Source organism: Herpailurus yagouaroundi, unplaced genomic scaffold, assembly GCF_014898765.1.
Source record: "Herpailurus yagouaroundi ecotype Mexico unplaced genomic scaffold, PumYag 77, whole genome shotgun sequence".
Lineage (NCBI taxonomy): Eukaryota > Metazoa > Chordata > Mammalia > Carnivora > Felidae > Herpailurus > Herpailurus yagouaroundi.
Genome location: NW_024412388.1, coordinates 36,090,093 through 36,105,668, shown reverse-complemented (window position 1 = coordinate 36,105,668; position 15,576 = coordinate 36,090,093). Strand labels below are relative to the sequence as shown.

Here is a 15,576-nt window from a genome sequence, read left to right as displayed (position 1 = left end):
CCTCCTCCTCCCAAGCAAGACCTAAGAGCAGTAGTACAGAATTCCCAGGGCTTTCAATGATAGCTCATACAACCCTTAATATAAACCAGGCATGGTTTCAAAAATGCATGTGTTTACTCCCCACAACAAGCCTGTGAGGCAGGTGCCGTTAGGTAGGAGATGATTGCCTTTTAGGCTCTGTAACAAGTAGGATCTTGGAGCACTGGCAAGAAATGGAAAGGAATAATCCTGTATTTTAAGGTGGGAATTCTGGATCTGTCTTGTCTTTCACTTCTTTTGACTAAATTTTTCAGAGCTTTGTTATCTTCACTGAAGAGCTCTATTACAATCCTTGTATCAAAAATCTTGTACCCAGGCACCTGGGGTGGCTCCTTTGGTTAAGCATCCAACTCTAGATCTCAGCTCATGTCTTGATCTCAGGATCGTGAGTTCTAGCCCAATGTTGGGCTCCACACTGGGCATGAAGCCTGTTTAAACAAAAATATTGTACCCAAAATAAAATATCTGGCCTTGCCAAAGCCAAAGGAGTTCTAGAGCCAAGTACCACTTATAAATAGGGATCTCAGAGGAGGGAGGATATCAAGGGCCAGGGGATGCAGGTGGTGAGATACTGGGGCTGAGCCAGCCTCGGGCTCTGCTGGGATTCTGGGGCTTCTTAGGTGGGAGTGTGGTAAAAGGAAGCTCAGGTGATGCAGAGCTAGGATCTTCTGAGGGCTGGGCCAAGCCCAACAAAGCTAAGCGTTGGGCAGGTGGAGTAGAAAAGTAAGCCTTCTGTTCTTCTGAGTAACGCTCCTGTGGTGTTACAGCATCCCGGTATGTCCAGTCACGCCAGTGGAAATTAAAGCCTTCAAGCAGGGTGATTCGGGCAGCTCTTGTAGGTACACAGTCCACGGGCTTTGTGGGTGGCAGATCTGGCACCTCTATTCCTGGCAGCAGCATTACTCCTCGGATGGCAAACCAGCCTCCGTATCGGGGATGTATGCACACACCTGATATGTGCTGAGGAGATGGTAAAGCAAGGTCATGGAGTAAGTCCAACTATCATCACTGCAAGCTAGGCTTGTTCATTTATTTTCAAGGAACACTGATTCCACATTTGAACCTCTCCTTTGGCTGGGTTCCCCTATTTCCTCTCATGGACAACCCTTTTCATGAGCTCACTTTGGCCATGAGGAACCTAGAAGGAAGGGTTTATTAAGCTGAGTCTCTGTCAACTTCCCAGCCTTACTGTTGGGTTTCCTGTTTACTGCTCTACCCTCTCCATCCTGTAACGAGATTTTAACAGACTAAGTTCTCTGACCTGATGTGTTCCCAGGCCGACTCCAGAAAGCATGTGGGGTTGGGCTCCTGACTAGGGCACACCTTTCCCTTGGATTGTGTCTACCAAATCATTTACCCAGGGTAGGTTGAAGAATGTGAATTGGTATCTTGAGGAGTTTTCACCATTTTCTCCCAGTCCCTACTCATTCACACTTGCCCTCTGACCTGGGTCCCCCAGGGGTCAGCCTCCACATCCTTCCGTTGGTAGTAGTAAGCAGCCCCTGCCACATGGGCTGCAGTCTGGGCCAGAATCTTGGGGCGCCGATTGGGGTGTACCTCGTAGTCAGCGATGACTTCCATTTGCAACTCTGGGAGGTTCTGGGATAGAGATGGAAGCTCATTTCAACATGAGAGGAATCATGACTTTGTCCTAGAGAGCCCGAGTTGTGTTAACTTGGTCCTGTCCTCAGAAGTTGTTTAAAGGGAAAACATGACTTTAAACGTGGGGGGGGGGGGCCGCTCCACTGTGAAGAAAATGATACTCTGTCCAGGAAGGTCCATATTTGAAGGGAAATAACAAGGTCTTGCTCACAAATGCCTATTACAAGGGGTGACTTGGCTCTGCCCTCCCAAGTCTCAGTGTGGAGGAAGACATGGCCCAGCTTTGGGGAGATCCAATGTATGTGTGTATATATATATGTGTGCATGTGTCTGGTGGTGGTGGGGATATTGTTCTACCCTCAAAAGGCCCCAAAGACACATAAAACGTCCAAGTAAGTCTAGGGCAAGGACAGGTGAAAGATGCTTAGGGGATGCTAGGCTTATTCCTATTTCACTTGGGAGGCTAAGGGAAGTCTGGTTTGAAGTTCATGTAATTGCCCATCTGAGATAGGGTAAGTGAGATTGATTATAGACCTGGGGGGCTGCTAGAAGAAGGTGGCTGAAACTGGGCTAAGGCAGAATGGGGAGAGCTCACAATGTCAAAGATGCTCTAGCATAGCCCATCTGAAAGTGGCTCATAGCTGTAAGTAGGTCTAGATCCTGCACTGAGCTTAGAGTAGCTGAAAGCAGCTATGGGTTTCATAGCTGGGGGAATATATGAAACTTGCTCACCTTTCTAACACGGCCCAAGTGGTAGGCTACACACTGGTCCACAGGGTCAGTCAGTGGTCGGAGATGGCAACTCTGCAGGAAGGGTTTGAGGGCCCGGTCAAACATGGCAGGTGTGCTGAGTACCAGGAAGGCCAGGGTAGGTCCTGGCAGGGGTAGGTGGAAGGCTGGAGGCAGGAGTGCATTATACCATGCCACCTAGAACAGAGAGAAAATTCAGGCTACACAGGAGGGCCAATTTAGGCCTTTGTCAGGTCCATACCTTGGCCCAGCATTCAAGGCCTCATACATCTTGGGCTGTCTCCATCTCATTCATTCAGTGAATGGATTTCTACTGGTGCTGCATGATGTATATTTATGGGGGACTCCTCCATAGGGGAATCTGACAGGGAGTTTGGGATAAAGAGGCAGAGAATTCATGACTAAGAACCAAAAGAAACTGTACTGTGATTAGTGCAATGACAGGGCCTGATGAGGATCCTGTGAAACTAGAAAAGGCTTCTTGGAAGCTGTTTTTGAACGGTAGGAAGGAAACTGACAAGATGATGTAGGGAGAGAAAATCTGGTGTTTTATTCTAAATAGAGGGCACAGCATTAAAAAAGACATGCAAAAATGACATATTTGGAAAACAGCAAATTGTCTAGTTTGATAGAAGTGAAGGGTGTGTAAAGGGGAGCAGGAGAGAAGGGTGGAAAGATCAGTAGGCGTGAGATTATGACTGGCCTAGATACTAATTTAAGGAATATAGGTCTAATTTGGTGACAATGGGGGGGGGCGGTTAGCCATTTAAGATTTAAGGAGGAAATGTACATGATCGGCTTTGGAAAGATCTGGCTGCAGTGTAAGGACAGGTTGAATGCAAAATGATAGCAAGCAGATTATTGCAGTAATCCAAGCACAGAGGGGTTGGATGGAAGGGAATGGACTTGGGAGACTCAAGTGACAGATTCCTAAAGGTCTTGGTGTCTGACTGGATGTGGGGGAGGGAAAGGGTGAGAAGTAGGAGTCTAGTACAATAACTCTTACTACTCACCCAGTTCTACCTGACCCACCAAACATTCTCACTCTCTCCATACGTGCCATCCACCACTACCTCCACACCTTTACTTAAGCTGTTCCTGATATTTGGGATGTACATAATACCCTTTCCTTCTTTTCATATATAGCTCAACTCTATATTTTTTTCTGGGAAGTCCTTCTCAAGCTAGACCCAACATACTTTCACTATATTCTTTCCCAGCACTGCTGTGTGCCACTCAGTGGAAGGGGTGGGAGTGAGTTGTCTCTTAAGCATCAGGCAAAGGGCTCAACCTGAGTTGATTTAGCTTTGTGTCCAAGCACACAGCTCAGTACAAAGGGCACTGGATAAGGGGGAAGGATCTGTGTAAACAAGGGTAGGTAGTGGTGCCAGACTTCTGTGACAGGCGAGTGCACAGTTTCTGTATCCAGCCCAGTGCTGGTGATTGGCAACATCATGAATTAGCCCTCTGTTGGTAGATGGAACAAACCAGCCAATTGTTTGCTTGTTCAACAACAGGAATGCCCTTCCCCCCTCAGATAACCTAAATCTTAGCTACACAAACCTACAAGGCCTTGCTCTATCCTAACTCCTTAAGGAAGCTTTTTTTTTTTTTTTTTTTTTTTTTAATGTTTACTTTTTGGGGAGAGAGACACAGAGCAAGAGAGCGAGCGAGCTGGGGAAGGTCAGAAAGAGAGGGAGACACAGAATCCGAAGCAGGCTCCAGGCTCTGAGCTGTCAGCACAGAGCCCAAAGCGGGGCTCGAACTTAAAACCGACGCTTAACCGACTGAGTCACCCAGGCGCCCATTCTGAAGGATGCTTCTCAAATGACTCTGACCCCACTGGTCACTTTCTTTCTGTAAACTATGGAGGTGGTAGAGCCACAAGATTACTGGGTTATGTGGTGTCTCCCATTCATCAATATGGCGTTATATGGGATTTCAAGGACAAACGTGCGGCCGTTTCTCTACCTCTTTAACAAAGTCCCCATTGACACCATGTTCCCGTAGGTCAGATGGACATGGGGCCAGAGGAGCTCGGGAAAGATCAGAAGGCTCTCCAGCTTCACGCCAATAGCACCGAGGCCAATCATACACCTCGCTCCAGCACCGCAGGGGGATAAACCAACCTGGAAGGGGTAAACCTCGAAGCCAAAAGGGCACAATGTGTCTTCGATCTTCTGCTTCAGTTCTGCGACTTGCAGCTCCATAGCGCACGCAACGCGCAGACCTTGCTGGGGAATGGAGTCTCAAGGATAACCTGGGCCGTTAAGTTTCAAGGTAGCTTGGACTCCATTTCCCAAGAACCACTGGGATCAGCAGCGGGGTAACGTTGGCTCTATGCAATGCATCTTGGGATATGTAGTGTACTTGGTCCTTGGGTCCAACAACTACAGAATCAGAAAGCCTCGGTTTCCCGGCAAGCTTCACGGTGGCGGCGTCAATGCTCGTGCCGCTACCAGGGAAACGTAGTTCTACAGCCTCCGTCGCCGGTTGTTTCCGCGAGAGACGAACTCAGTTTCCCACGTGGCGCTGCGGCAGCCAGTCCGAGGTCGGACTTTCCCGGCCTACAGGACGGTTTGAACTGGGCAGTAGTCGCTGGCACAGGTTCGGAGTGATGGTACCTGTGTCTTGGGTCTGGGAAGGTTTCGACCAAGATTCGGCACTCTCAATTCCCACCTGATAATTGAGTATCAAAGCATCCCGCTTTCCCCCTAGAGTCCCCAAGCGCTGCTCTCCTGACCAGTCCCAGTTTGGCTTGATAACTGCATCCCTCCCTACCTTTAGTATTACATCCCCACTCCCCACTTTCGATCTGAAGTGTGGCCTTACTGGGCTGTGTCTCTGGTGTTCCGGGCTGGAAGAGCAAAGGCACAAGACGTCAGGGAGCCTTGCGGAAAGTTATGAGTAGGAGCCTGAGCTGGTCTGAGCACCTCGACGTGCTTCTCAATGCTACCGATGGAAATGTGGCCAGGATTAAGGTGAGGGGGCACCTGAGGGCCCCCGTTAGAGGTTTGGGTTTAGGGACACTCAGAGCCTATTGGCCTGTGAACTTTTTTTTTTTTTTTTTTTTTTTTTTGTAGCAGCGGCTGTGTCCTCTTGGAGTCTCCACAGCGGGTGAGTATTGTCCCTTTTCTGCCCCCGTTCTTTTCTTTTTCCAGGATCTGCTTTTTTCCAGTGCCTGTATCATCCACTATTCCAAATTCCAACTGTTTTCTTTCCTGAACAAACATCTGTTTTCTCCCCAAAGTTAGGCCTTACAATCATCCCTTGCTTATTCCCTCAGCAGGAGATTTGGCTGGGACCTGGATTTCCCCTCATCACTTACCTCCTCAGTCTGGAGTCCATGCTCAACAGCCTTGGGCTCTAGAGACTCCCTTTGTCCCAGAGAGGCTGAGTTGGGGTAAGGCCCATGGTGCATCTTCTCTCTGGGATGAAGTTATTATTCTCCAATCCCAGCTTCAATCCCAGGCTCAGGTAAAGTGTGGAATCCTAGGTGTGTATGTGTTTGTGTTTGTGTGAGATGCCCCTTGCACAGTAGCTCAGGTGGCTTTTCTTGCCTGGGTAGGTGACTGAGACACTAAGACAGGCTGTGCAGGGGCTGTTGGAAGAGCAAGAGCAGCAGAAGTATAAGATCTGTACTCTGGAAGGTATATGGCCAGTTATTTTTTTCCTGCACACAGCTCATTATGTATGCACACAGTTTTGTTACATATCTCCTGTGTGTGCACTTGTGTCTTGATTTGCGAGTGGAATCTGTAGGCTCATGTGTAAAAGTCTCAGAAGGACTGATCCTCAGTTTGTCCCACTACAGCATCACTAAGGTTGCTGCAGGGGAGCCCAGAGCAGAGGGTCCTTCTCCTGGATCAATGCCTGGAGGGGCTGAGAAGGGAACTGCAGGGCCTTCAAAGCCAGGTGCAGGAACAGGCCCAAGCCCAAATACAAACAGGACCACAAAAACGTAGTGCTACTGGTGGCCTTCACCAAGAGCTGCAGAATGAGTAAGTGATGGGCAAGACCTCTCCTTCTTTGGGCCTCTGAATTCTTGGCACTCTGGTAGTGTCCTCAGGGCTTGTTGATTGGCTTTCGAATGACACTGCTGTCATCTGTGCAGGTGTCAACTCCTGTGGGAGGAATCAGAGATTCTTCAGGAGGAGCTGAAATTGCTGCAGGACCAGCTGAGTGAGTAAAAGATTGGGGGTGGGCATGAGTTCACCTGTCCCCTTTTCTGGAAAGCCTTTTTGCTGTCCCAGTAAGTGGCCATAGCTCTGATTTCTTGAGCCGCTCAGAAGTCTGGCCAAGTGTTTTGTCTTGCCTCCATGGTGTGAGTCTAGTTTCCCCAGTCAGTTTGGAATGCTAGACCAGAATGCTTTTGTCTCAGTTTTCAGCACAGGCTGGGTACAAGGCCAGGAGGAGAAAAGAAAGAAGTTGGAGAACAGCTCTCTTACATTTTTCTCTCATTGAAGGCCAGCACCAGGAGCTGCTGCTGAAACAGATGGCTGAAGGGGGGGCAAGCTCAGGCCCACAGCTGGAAGGTAGGACCAGGATCAGACCTATTTCTTCATATCTCCCTATGAAGGCTCCTTCCTTTCTGTCTTTTCTGTTGTGCAGGCAGGCCAGCATACCCTTTCCCACCCCTATCTCTTTCTCTCTTCCCTGTGCTGACTCTACCTCCCTCCAAAGCTTTTCTTCCCAAGCCCTCTTCTCCAGGTTGAGAGACTGTCATTGCCCACATGAGGGTTCCATGTGTGCTGAAGATGCCAATGGTGGGGAGGGGGATTCCTCCTGGAGAGGGAGAGGAATGTACCTACCTGGTCCTGCCTGGGCCCATGGTCTGGCAGACGTTGGAGCAGCTGCAAAGTGGCAGGGAGGTCAAGGGTCACACCCTGGAGGCTGCCAGGACAGAGGTCCAGGATGCCCGGCAGGAGCACAACCTCCTCAGGTCAGGGGGTGTGGATGCTTGTGGCAGTGGAAGGGATATGTCTCAGAGGCCAGGCATTGGGGACCAAAGTTCAGCTATCCTAGATTTGACATGGGCTGGTAGGGGTGGTATGGTATCTGGGTTACAGTCTGTAAAGGCAGTACTGGGCATTCTTTACTTGATACAGGGTCACTGAGGTATCTTTATATGTTTGAAGGATAAAGGGAGAGGAGACCGGGGTCCTGGCCTCACGAAGGAGAACAGTTCTATGGTGGAAGGGTCCTCTTGACCCACTGTCTCCTTCTCTGCTTCTGATTCTGTTCCCCTTTCCAGGACCTCCATTCACATCCTCCAATCTAAGTTGTCCCTGGCTGCCACCTTCACCATGTCTCTTTCTTCATCTACCTCTGAAGTCAGTCTTCCAGACAGCAACAGTAGCTGGGAAACTAGGTGGGAGTAAGGGCAGGGATCCCAGGTCTGGGGGAGGGTGAATCTGAATGGTGCGTGTGTGTCAGCTGCCTGATTATTTGGCACTGGGTAGAATGGAGTCTCTGCCTCTTTTTTAGTGAATCCATCATTCTGTCGTTACTTATCCCAGGTCAGGCTTGTATGTTCCTCCCCATCAGACAGGCCTAGGGCCTAGTTCTGTGTGTATCATAGTGCTTGCTGATGGTTTGTTTTCTTTTCCCTTTTTATCCCCTTAGATCTCCAGAAGAGCACACTTTCTAACCTGGAGCCCAGCAGCTTTCAGCTTTAGGCCCAGAGCCTTGAGCAGGAGAACATATTCTTTAAGGGCCCCACAATGTTCCTGAGTGACCTGTAAGAACGTGTAAGAGTAGCTTTGCTCACCTTCCCCTTCAAGCCCCTGTTTCTGGGCCCCATGTCCCTCCTTTCTTGATCTAGCTGGTATCTGCCCTCTTACTGAGGCTTGTCACTGCCTGCCCACCAGGCAATAATTACAATAAATGTTTTAACTCTTCCTGATGTTTTCTGTGAATCAGCACCCACATGGGATAGACTCAACTGTACCCTTTCTTCCTCCTGTTACTGGACTGCTTTCTGCCATCCCTCTCTCTGAAGTCCAAGTTCATAGATACTCATAGCTGAGTGCAAGCCCTCTGCTCAGTGGAATTTGGAAGGAGATGGGAGTTCCCATTCTGGTGGGTAGAATAGGTAGGCCAGTATTGCTGTGGGGATGCAGAGGAGGGCAAGACATTTATATAGGCCCTGGACCTGAGCAATAGGAGGCTTCCTCTCCTCACCTCCAGCTTCTACCTCTTAAGGCTTACTCTAGTCCCTCCACATTTCCTCATCCTCAGTAGCCCAGCCCTGCTTGCATTTCTGCAACAGTCTCCTGGTCTCCTTTCTTTCAGTCTCTGCCTCTAATCCAGTGGCTTTAAAATTTTTTGACGTGACCTCCAGTAAGAAATACAGTTTACATTGTGGCCTAGTAAATATACATGTATATATTTATTAGATGAAACAAATTTCATGATTTAATATTAATCGAATCACTAGGGGTGATGTACTCTATATTTCTTGTTATATTTAAAAAAATGCCTTGTGGTTATTAGTTCTAATCCTTCCATCACAAGCTTGCTCTCTGGAAAGTAGATCTTTCTATGTAGGCTAAGGGCAGCTTTACTTGCTTCTTACTTGGATTTTGTATTCTAGAGCATGCAGTCCAAGATTTCCTCAGAAGCAGCAGCATCCCACTAAGGACTCATGAGGTCTCTTCCACCGCTAAATATAGACAAAAGATAATGCCATTCATCCACCCAGTTGATATTTATTGAGCATAATACATACCAGCCCTGGTATGTATTTGCCCTGAGTTAAGATGTGCAGTGGGCTTATAAAGTTCCCAGCTCTTAGCTCCATCTAGCTGGGAAGAGGAGACAATTCTGAAATAAAAGCATAATAAAGGGCTGAGATCAGTAGGGCAGGTTATACGATGCATTTAAGGCCCTGGCCTAACTAGGAGACAGATAATGAAGAGTGGGCCTTTGACACCCAAATAACTATAAGGCAATCCTTGGTTCTTTCCCCTCACTATAAAGGAAATTTCTGACAGTGGAATGGGAGAGATCAGACTTGGGTCAAACAGAACTTGTTCAAAAACCTAAAAACTTGCCATCAAGGCTCATCTTCCTACTGAAGGTACAAGTAACCCCTCTCTTTTACATCTTTCACTGGGCATGTGATACATATGGTATGATGGCATTATTCAATTATACTTGCTACCAGTGCTGTACCTATTTATCAAATACTTTGCATCAGGCTTTGTGGGAGACAGGTTTAAAAGGTGCAAGGGCTCTAACAACAGAAAAATTAAATAGCAGTGGGGAACAATGGTATTTGAACTGTCACCAGGTGGCAGCACATCATGTGTTGCCAAAAGAATGATACAGAAAAGGCTTTGAGCCAAGGGTACAGGGCTGGGTGATTTCTTTTCTCCTTTTGGAGATACTGTGAGCTACCTGTTAATCTAACTAAACCAGTGTCCTGTTGAGACTACTCTGCTCGAGAACCTTTGACAACTCTCACAGCATAAAAAAGGACAAATTTGGCATTTAAGCTCAATACACATTTAACTTCCATTCTTATCTCCTATCACACATCTTTTTAAAACTTTTTATTTAACTGTAGTTGACACACAATGTTACATTAGTTTCAGATGTACAACATAGTGATTGGACAAATTTATACATTATGGTATGGTCACAAGTATAGCTATCATCTGTCACCATACAATACTATTACAATACCTTTGACTATATTCCTTGTGCTGTGCCTTTTATTCTCGTGACTTACTCATTCTAAAACTGAAAGCCTCTATCTCCCACTCCCCTTCACCCATTTTGTTCCCTGTCCTTTCCAGCAACCATCAGTTTGTTCTCTGTATTTATAGGTCTGGTTCTGTTTTTTGTTTGTTTATTCATTTGTTGTTTTTTAGATTCCACATATGAGTGAAATCATACACACATCCTTCTTAAATTTTATTGCCACTAGGAATGCACACCACCTATACTCCAACTATTCAAATCCCACTTATCTGTCAAGACTTTTCCAGTAGGAGGCAAGTCTAAAGATGTCTGAAAGGAGGTCTCTAATCCAAGGAAATATTGGTGCAGGAAGGCCCATACTCTGGTGTTTCTTTGCCTGCTCCAGCCCTGGAAACTCTGTTCCAATCTGCTCAGGCGTGAGATTATGAGCTCCTGAAGTCCAGGCATATGGAAAGCATGAGGAAGGAAATATGTGCATGGTGAACAGTTGAATAGAATTCTTATTCCCTACCCAGCTGTTTCAAAATCTTCAGTTTTCAAGCCAGCTCAAGCGTTCTCTCTTCCAAGAAGGCTTCACCGAATCAATTCTTAGTCTAGATTAATTGTTGCTTCAGCGTTTGAACCCAACTCATTGCTTTTACTATCTCAAGTAGCTAATAATAATAGTTTATGTATCAATTTCTCCCCTACAGTATACCGAGATCCTGCAGGACTCTACGTTCAAATGGCTTTTTCTTATTCAGAGAGTCCTTACTCAGCTATTCCTTCACCAACTGCAAAGCCGCGCCAGTCGAACACATTTTCTGTTAGTTTTATTAATTACCAATCGTTTATATGTTTGGCATTTTAATTGTTCCCTCTCGTATCCCGCCCTCTGGAGGTTCCAGGGACTTGAGTTTCCCCCAGGTGTATTCCCTCCTCCTTGATTCCGCCTTTCCAGCACACTGCCTCTTCTGTTTTTAACCTCCTCTTACTTTCTATTGGTTCTCTTCGTCCTCCGGAGTTGGCGCCTAGGGCTGTTGATTGGCTTTCCCGGACGCCTATTGAGTCCACCCTCATACCACGTGGCATTCCTAACGCTAATTGGGCAATTCCACTAGCTGGTTTATCAAGGATCGACGATTGATTGGCTGCTGGGAGGCTTGAGAAGAGGGGCGTGGCCGCCGAGGCCCCGCCCCCAGTCCTCCAGCCTACTTGGGCAGGCGTTTCAGTGGCTCGCGGTCGCGGAGCTCAAGCGGAGCTTTCAGCTGCCCTTTCTGGCTCGCCGTTGGGATCATTCTCCTGGCCCCGTCAAACAGACGGGGGGAACGGTCCCGACTGCGGGGCCATGGCAGTAGCCTCCTTGTCCTTCGCCGCCGTTAGCTCCGCCGAGTCTCCGGCTTCTGCGCGAGGGACCCCCACCGCCTCCGCAGGCTAAGAGCCTCTGCCGCCTCCAAGCTGTGAGGGCTACTATGCTCCCACTTTGCTGCTGCCTCCGCCTCCCGCCCGCGCAGGCACCCCTCTGGCTGCTCAGTCCCGCCTCAGGTAACGCCGAGAGAGCGCATAGGGCACAAACCCGGGGCACCCCGGCCCGCGCGCGCTGCTGCTACACCGCCGCGGTTCCGGAGCATTGGCGCTCGGGTCTCTCAACACCGACAGGACCCCTTCGCTTCCCAAGGTCTTCCTCTAAGCGGCTGGGGACACTTCTCGCCCCTTCCCCTTCCCTTTTCACTTCCCTCAGGGTCGCGGGACAACCCCTACCCCGACCCCCGCCTTCTTGCCTCAGAGGCCAGGAACCCATTAGAAGTTCCTTCGTATCGGGGACCTGGTCCTTGACTCCTCTCAGGAACTTTTCTCATTTCACAGACTCAAGAATCCTTCATTTTCTCGGAGAACTCCTGTTTCAGAGACCTCCAACTCCACACTGAGAGCTTCCCTCGTCTCTGTAATCCCTCCTCCCTCAGAGATCTGGTCTCCGTCACTTTACTTCCCTCAAAACTTCCCTCAAATACTCTTCCCTGGAAACTTTCCATTTCTAAACTCGAAAATACTCCGTCCCCCACCTCAGACACTACTGTCTCCTTCTTTTCTCCTGTCATCCCTCGTTCTCCCTTCTCTGCCTTTTATCTTTCACTTGGAAGACTCTGGACTAAGCCAGTATTTAGATTCAGCTAGAAATGAAACCCATGGTTTTGTTTGTTTTGTTTTTGTTTTTGAAAACCATGTTTGTCTGATCTAAAACCTTTCCGTTTATAACTCTTGAGAAAACCTTGCTGAAGAATTTGGACTTTGTTCTGTAGGTATGGGGGGCCACTGAAAGTTTTGTAGGCAGGAATTTGGTATGATTGATTATCTCTGGTGAAAATGTGGAGGAAGAAATGAAAGTGAAGACAGTGTGGAGGTAGATAAAATAAACCTAGGTAGGCAGGAAACCAGTGTGCTACTCTAGGTCAGAGGGGATGAACTGGGATAGTGGTAGGAAAATGAAGACAATGGCATGCAGTTCCAGGAGGCTTCAATTCCATGATATTTCCAGAGTTGAGAGGGAAGTTTCTGACTTCATTGGTGGGATGTGTTGGTCGTGTTAATTGTAATAGGGATGGAACATAAGCAATTTTGAGGGAAGATAATGTTCCCTTTGGACATGCTTAATTTGAGGTGTTTTTCAGATAATACTGTGGGGTCTGAAAATTGGGAGAAAGGTTGGAACTGAATACATAAATTTGAGGGTCAACAGAGAATATAACAGGGATTTTTGAAGACTTGATATGGGATGGTAATACTGAAAGAATAGAAGAAAAGGGCTGTGGACCAGAAGGAACATCATTATTTGAAGGGCAATAGACACCAAGATAGGTTAAAGGAATGGGATAAGAACTGGAACAGAATGGCATTATAATAGAAACCAAAGGAAGAAGGGTTTCAGGATGGGAGGGGGTGACCATCACTGTCAGGTGCTGCAGAAGTCAAGCAGAATGAGGATTAGAAAGAAACCACTGAATTTAGCAATTAGGAGATCTCTTGTTTCCTCTGAAAGACGCTTCAGATAGTGCAGTGGTGGCAATGATAGCAGTAGTCAGATCATAATGGATTGAGGAATAAATGGGAGGCAGTGAGTAAAATTACTCTTTCAACAAGTGTGGTTGTGAAAGAGATGATAGTAGTGAAACATCTTTATTGAGATGAGAATATACTTAGGGGTGCCTGGCTGTCTCAGTTGCTGGAGCATGCGACTCTTGATCTTGGGGTGGTGAGATCGAGACCCATGTTGGGTGTAGAAATTGCTTAGAGATAATATCTTTTTAAAAGAAAGAGAGAATATATTCTGCCAGATGCCATAAAGATGCTTTATAGATCACAACAGCCTTGTGGTTTAGGTATCAGTATCCTTCTTTTACAATTGGGAAGACTATAGGCAAGAATTTGAACAAAATCTATCTATCTCTGAAACCTGTGTTCTTTCCACTATGGTACATGTGTGTTTTTCTTTTTAGCATGAGTGAAAGAATTTTGTAGATTGAGTGGAAAATTTACCTAAGAAATCAGTTGGGTTTTATTCCTTGACAATAATACAAGTCAAGATGGATAATGATGTGGTAGAAGGAAAAGATGAGGGAGTTTGACAGATGACCTTTTTTTTTTTTTAATTTTTTTAACATTTATTTTTGAGAGAGAGATACAGAGAATGAGCGGGGGAGGGGCAGAGAGAGAGAAGGAGACACAGAATCTGAAGCAGGCTGCAGGCTCTGAGCAAGCTGTCAGCACAGAGCCCGATGTGGGGCTCGAACCCACAAACTGTGAGATCATGACCTGAGCTGAAGTCGGATGCTCAACCGACTGAGCCACCCAGGCACTCCAGGTGGCCTTATTTTCTTGATGAGATTAGTTATCTGTAGAGAAGTCAATTATTTCTGGAGACTGAAGGAACTATGGTAAATATTAGGGCCATGGAAATCTTCAATAGGAAATGAAAGAAGAATAGATTAAGGATAAAAAAAAAAAAAAGAACATTGCTGATCACATTGAGGGCCCAGTAAAAGTTAGAAATAATGTATTTGTAATAGGGCCTAGTAGCATGGATTTTATACTTCTCCAGAAGCCTAAGAGCAGGAGAGCAAAAAAGATGGTTGAGTTGATCTAGAGTTGGAATATACAAAAAAGAAAGATAAAATGGAGAGTAACTTTATACTGCTAGTAATAGTGTGGGAGATATGATGGAATCTGAGAGTCCAAGTTGGGATTATAAGTAAAAGCTTGAAGAATAAGCAGACAATGAGAAATATAGTTGAAGATCAGGTTCTTTAAGAAATACAGAATGGGAAAGCTGAGAGTTCAATATTTCAAGGTTAAACAAACAAACAAACAAACAAACAAAACAACCAGGGTGTAACTGTCATAGTGCTGTTGAAGCTAGTGGAAGTATAGGCTTTGAAGTAGTGGGAGGTTATGGGGCTGTGAAGTATGTTGGACATGTCATTAGTATGGATGGCATAGTTGCCCGGGATGATAGCAGGGAATGGAACACAGGAGATGTTGGGGTCTGTAGGTGGGGCTGGTCAGAACTGAGAGACTGAGGATCGAGTTGGAGGTTCTTGGTTACTTGTTAGAAGTAGTACTAGGTGATACAGATGTTTGTGAATTACTGTTGAGATCCTTGATACTTACTGCCCTGGATATTTGATGTATTCTCTTATACCGATATGTATTTGGGATGGTCTCAAACACAAATCCTTTGAGATTTAGCATATGGTGGGCCTGTTTAATTCTGTTTAAAAGTGTATGTATGGGGGCACCTGGGTGGCTCAGTTGGTTGAGCGTTTGACTTTGGCAAAGGTCATGATCTCACGGTTCATGTGTGCAAGCCCCATGTCGGGCTTGCTGCTGTGACCACAGAACCTGCTTTGAATCCACTGTCTTCTCTCTGCCCCTACCCCGGTCATGCTTGCTCTCTCAAAAATGCATAAACATTAAAAAAAATAAGAATAAAAGTATTGGCAGGCTAGGCTAGGGACTCTCCACCCCAGGATCCCCAATAACATTTTGTGCTTATGTTATTTGTAAAAAGAAAATTACATATTTACATGTACTCATTCCTTGGCTTACTTATAGTAGAAAGCCGACTTGCTTTAATGTTTTTTCCCCCTATGTGAAAGTGTTTATAGATATATTCTTAGTGCCGTACCCTTCATTGTTCTGCAAAATGAATGTTGTGTTGGAATTTGAAACCTGTGATAAGGGCTTTTATAAGAATTTCATCTCCTTCCAGTAAATGAAGCCCAATTATTACAATGTATAGTGTGGGTGATGGTGAATGTTTTGGACCAACAATGGGTATTATACTATTTTCCAAGTCATCATACAGAGATTAATTACTTCAGTGTGGTGTCACTAGTATTATTTTTGCTGAGCACTCAGAGTAGGTGGTTATTTCAGAGAAAAGCCTACTTGTGATTTTTTTCTTTTTTTAATTTAATTTAATTTTTTAATTTATATCCAAAT

At 46.3% G+C, this 15,576-nt stretch overlaps 3 protein-coding genes across 4 annotated transcripts in view; 2 read left to right on the top strand and 1 right to left on the bottom strand.

Annotated features, from left to right (window-relative positions):
- Positions 1-95: 95 nt before the first annotated feature.
- On the bottom strand, positions 96-4,657 carry MMACHC (metabolism of cobalamin associated C). Of its 2 annotated transcripts, XM_040470049.1 has the most exons (4): positions 4,521-4,656; positions 2,374-2,568; positions 1,486-1,638; positions 96-999 (listed from the first exon to the last, which is right to left on the bottom strand). In XM_040470049.1, the coding sequence occupies exons 1-4, from the start codon at positions 4,599-4,601 to the stop codon at positions 580-582; spliced, it is 849 nt and encodes a 282-aa protein (XP_040325983.1). In that variant the 5' UTR covers positions 4,602-4,656; the 3' UTR covers positions 96-579. The 2 variants fall into 2 exon arrangements, with proteins under 2 accessions (XP_040325983.1, XP_040325984.1); XM_040470050.1 differs by lacking the exon at positions 1,486-1,638 and having other exon boundaries at positions 4,521-4,657.
- Positions 4,658-4,839: 182 nt separating this feature from the next.
- CCDC163 (CCDC163 homolog) lies at positions 4,840-8,291 on the top strand. Its single transcript, XM_040470052.1, is given in 9 exon segments — positions 4,840-5,372; positions 5,475-5,508; positions 5,678-5,868; positions 5,960-6,041; positions 6,206-6,392; positions 6,506-6,573; positions 6,858-6,895; positions 6,897-6,926; positions 8,017-8,291. Coding segments are annotated over 9 exon segments (816 nt in total). The 5' UTR covers positions 4,840-5,294; the 3' UTR covers positions 8,125-8,291.
- A 3,003-nt stretch (positions 8,292-11,294) lies between these two features.
- TESK2 (testis associated actin remodelling kinase 2) overlaps positions 11,295-15,576 on the top strand; it is a 136,330-nt gene continuing 132,048 nt past the window's right edge. The window contains exon 1 of the mRNA XM_040470045.1: positions 11,295-11,622. The gene's annotated coding sequence lies outside the window, so the exon portion shown is untranslated. The remainder of the gene's footprint in view (positions 11,623-15,576) is intronic.

Coding starts and splice junctions, on each gene's coding strand:
- MMACHC (XM_040470049.1), bottom strand. CDS start 4,601: ATGGAGCTGCAAGTCGCAGAACTGAAGCAGAAGATCGAAGACACATTG. Junction 2,569..4,520: donor TCGAGGTTTACCCCTTCCAG/GTTGGTTTATCC, acceptor TCTCTGTTCTAG/GTGGCATGGTATAATGCACT. Junction 1,000..1,485: donor CTGACCCCTGGGGGACCCAG/GTCAGAGGGCAA, acceptor CCATCTCCTCAG/CACATATCAGGTGTGTGCAT.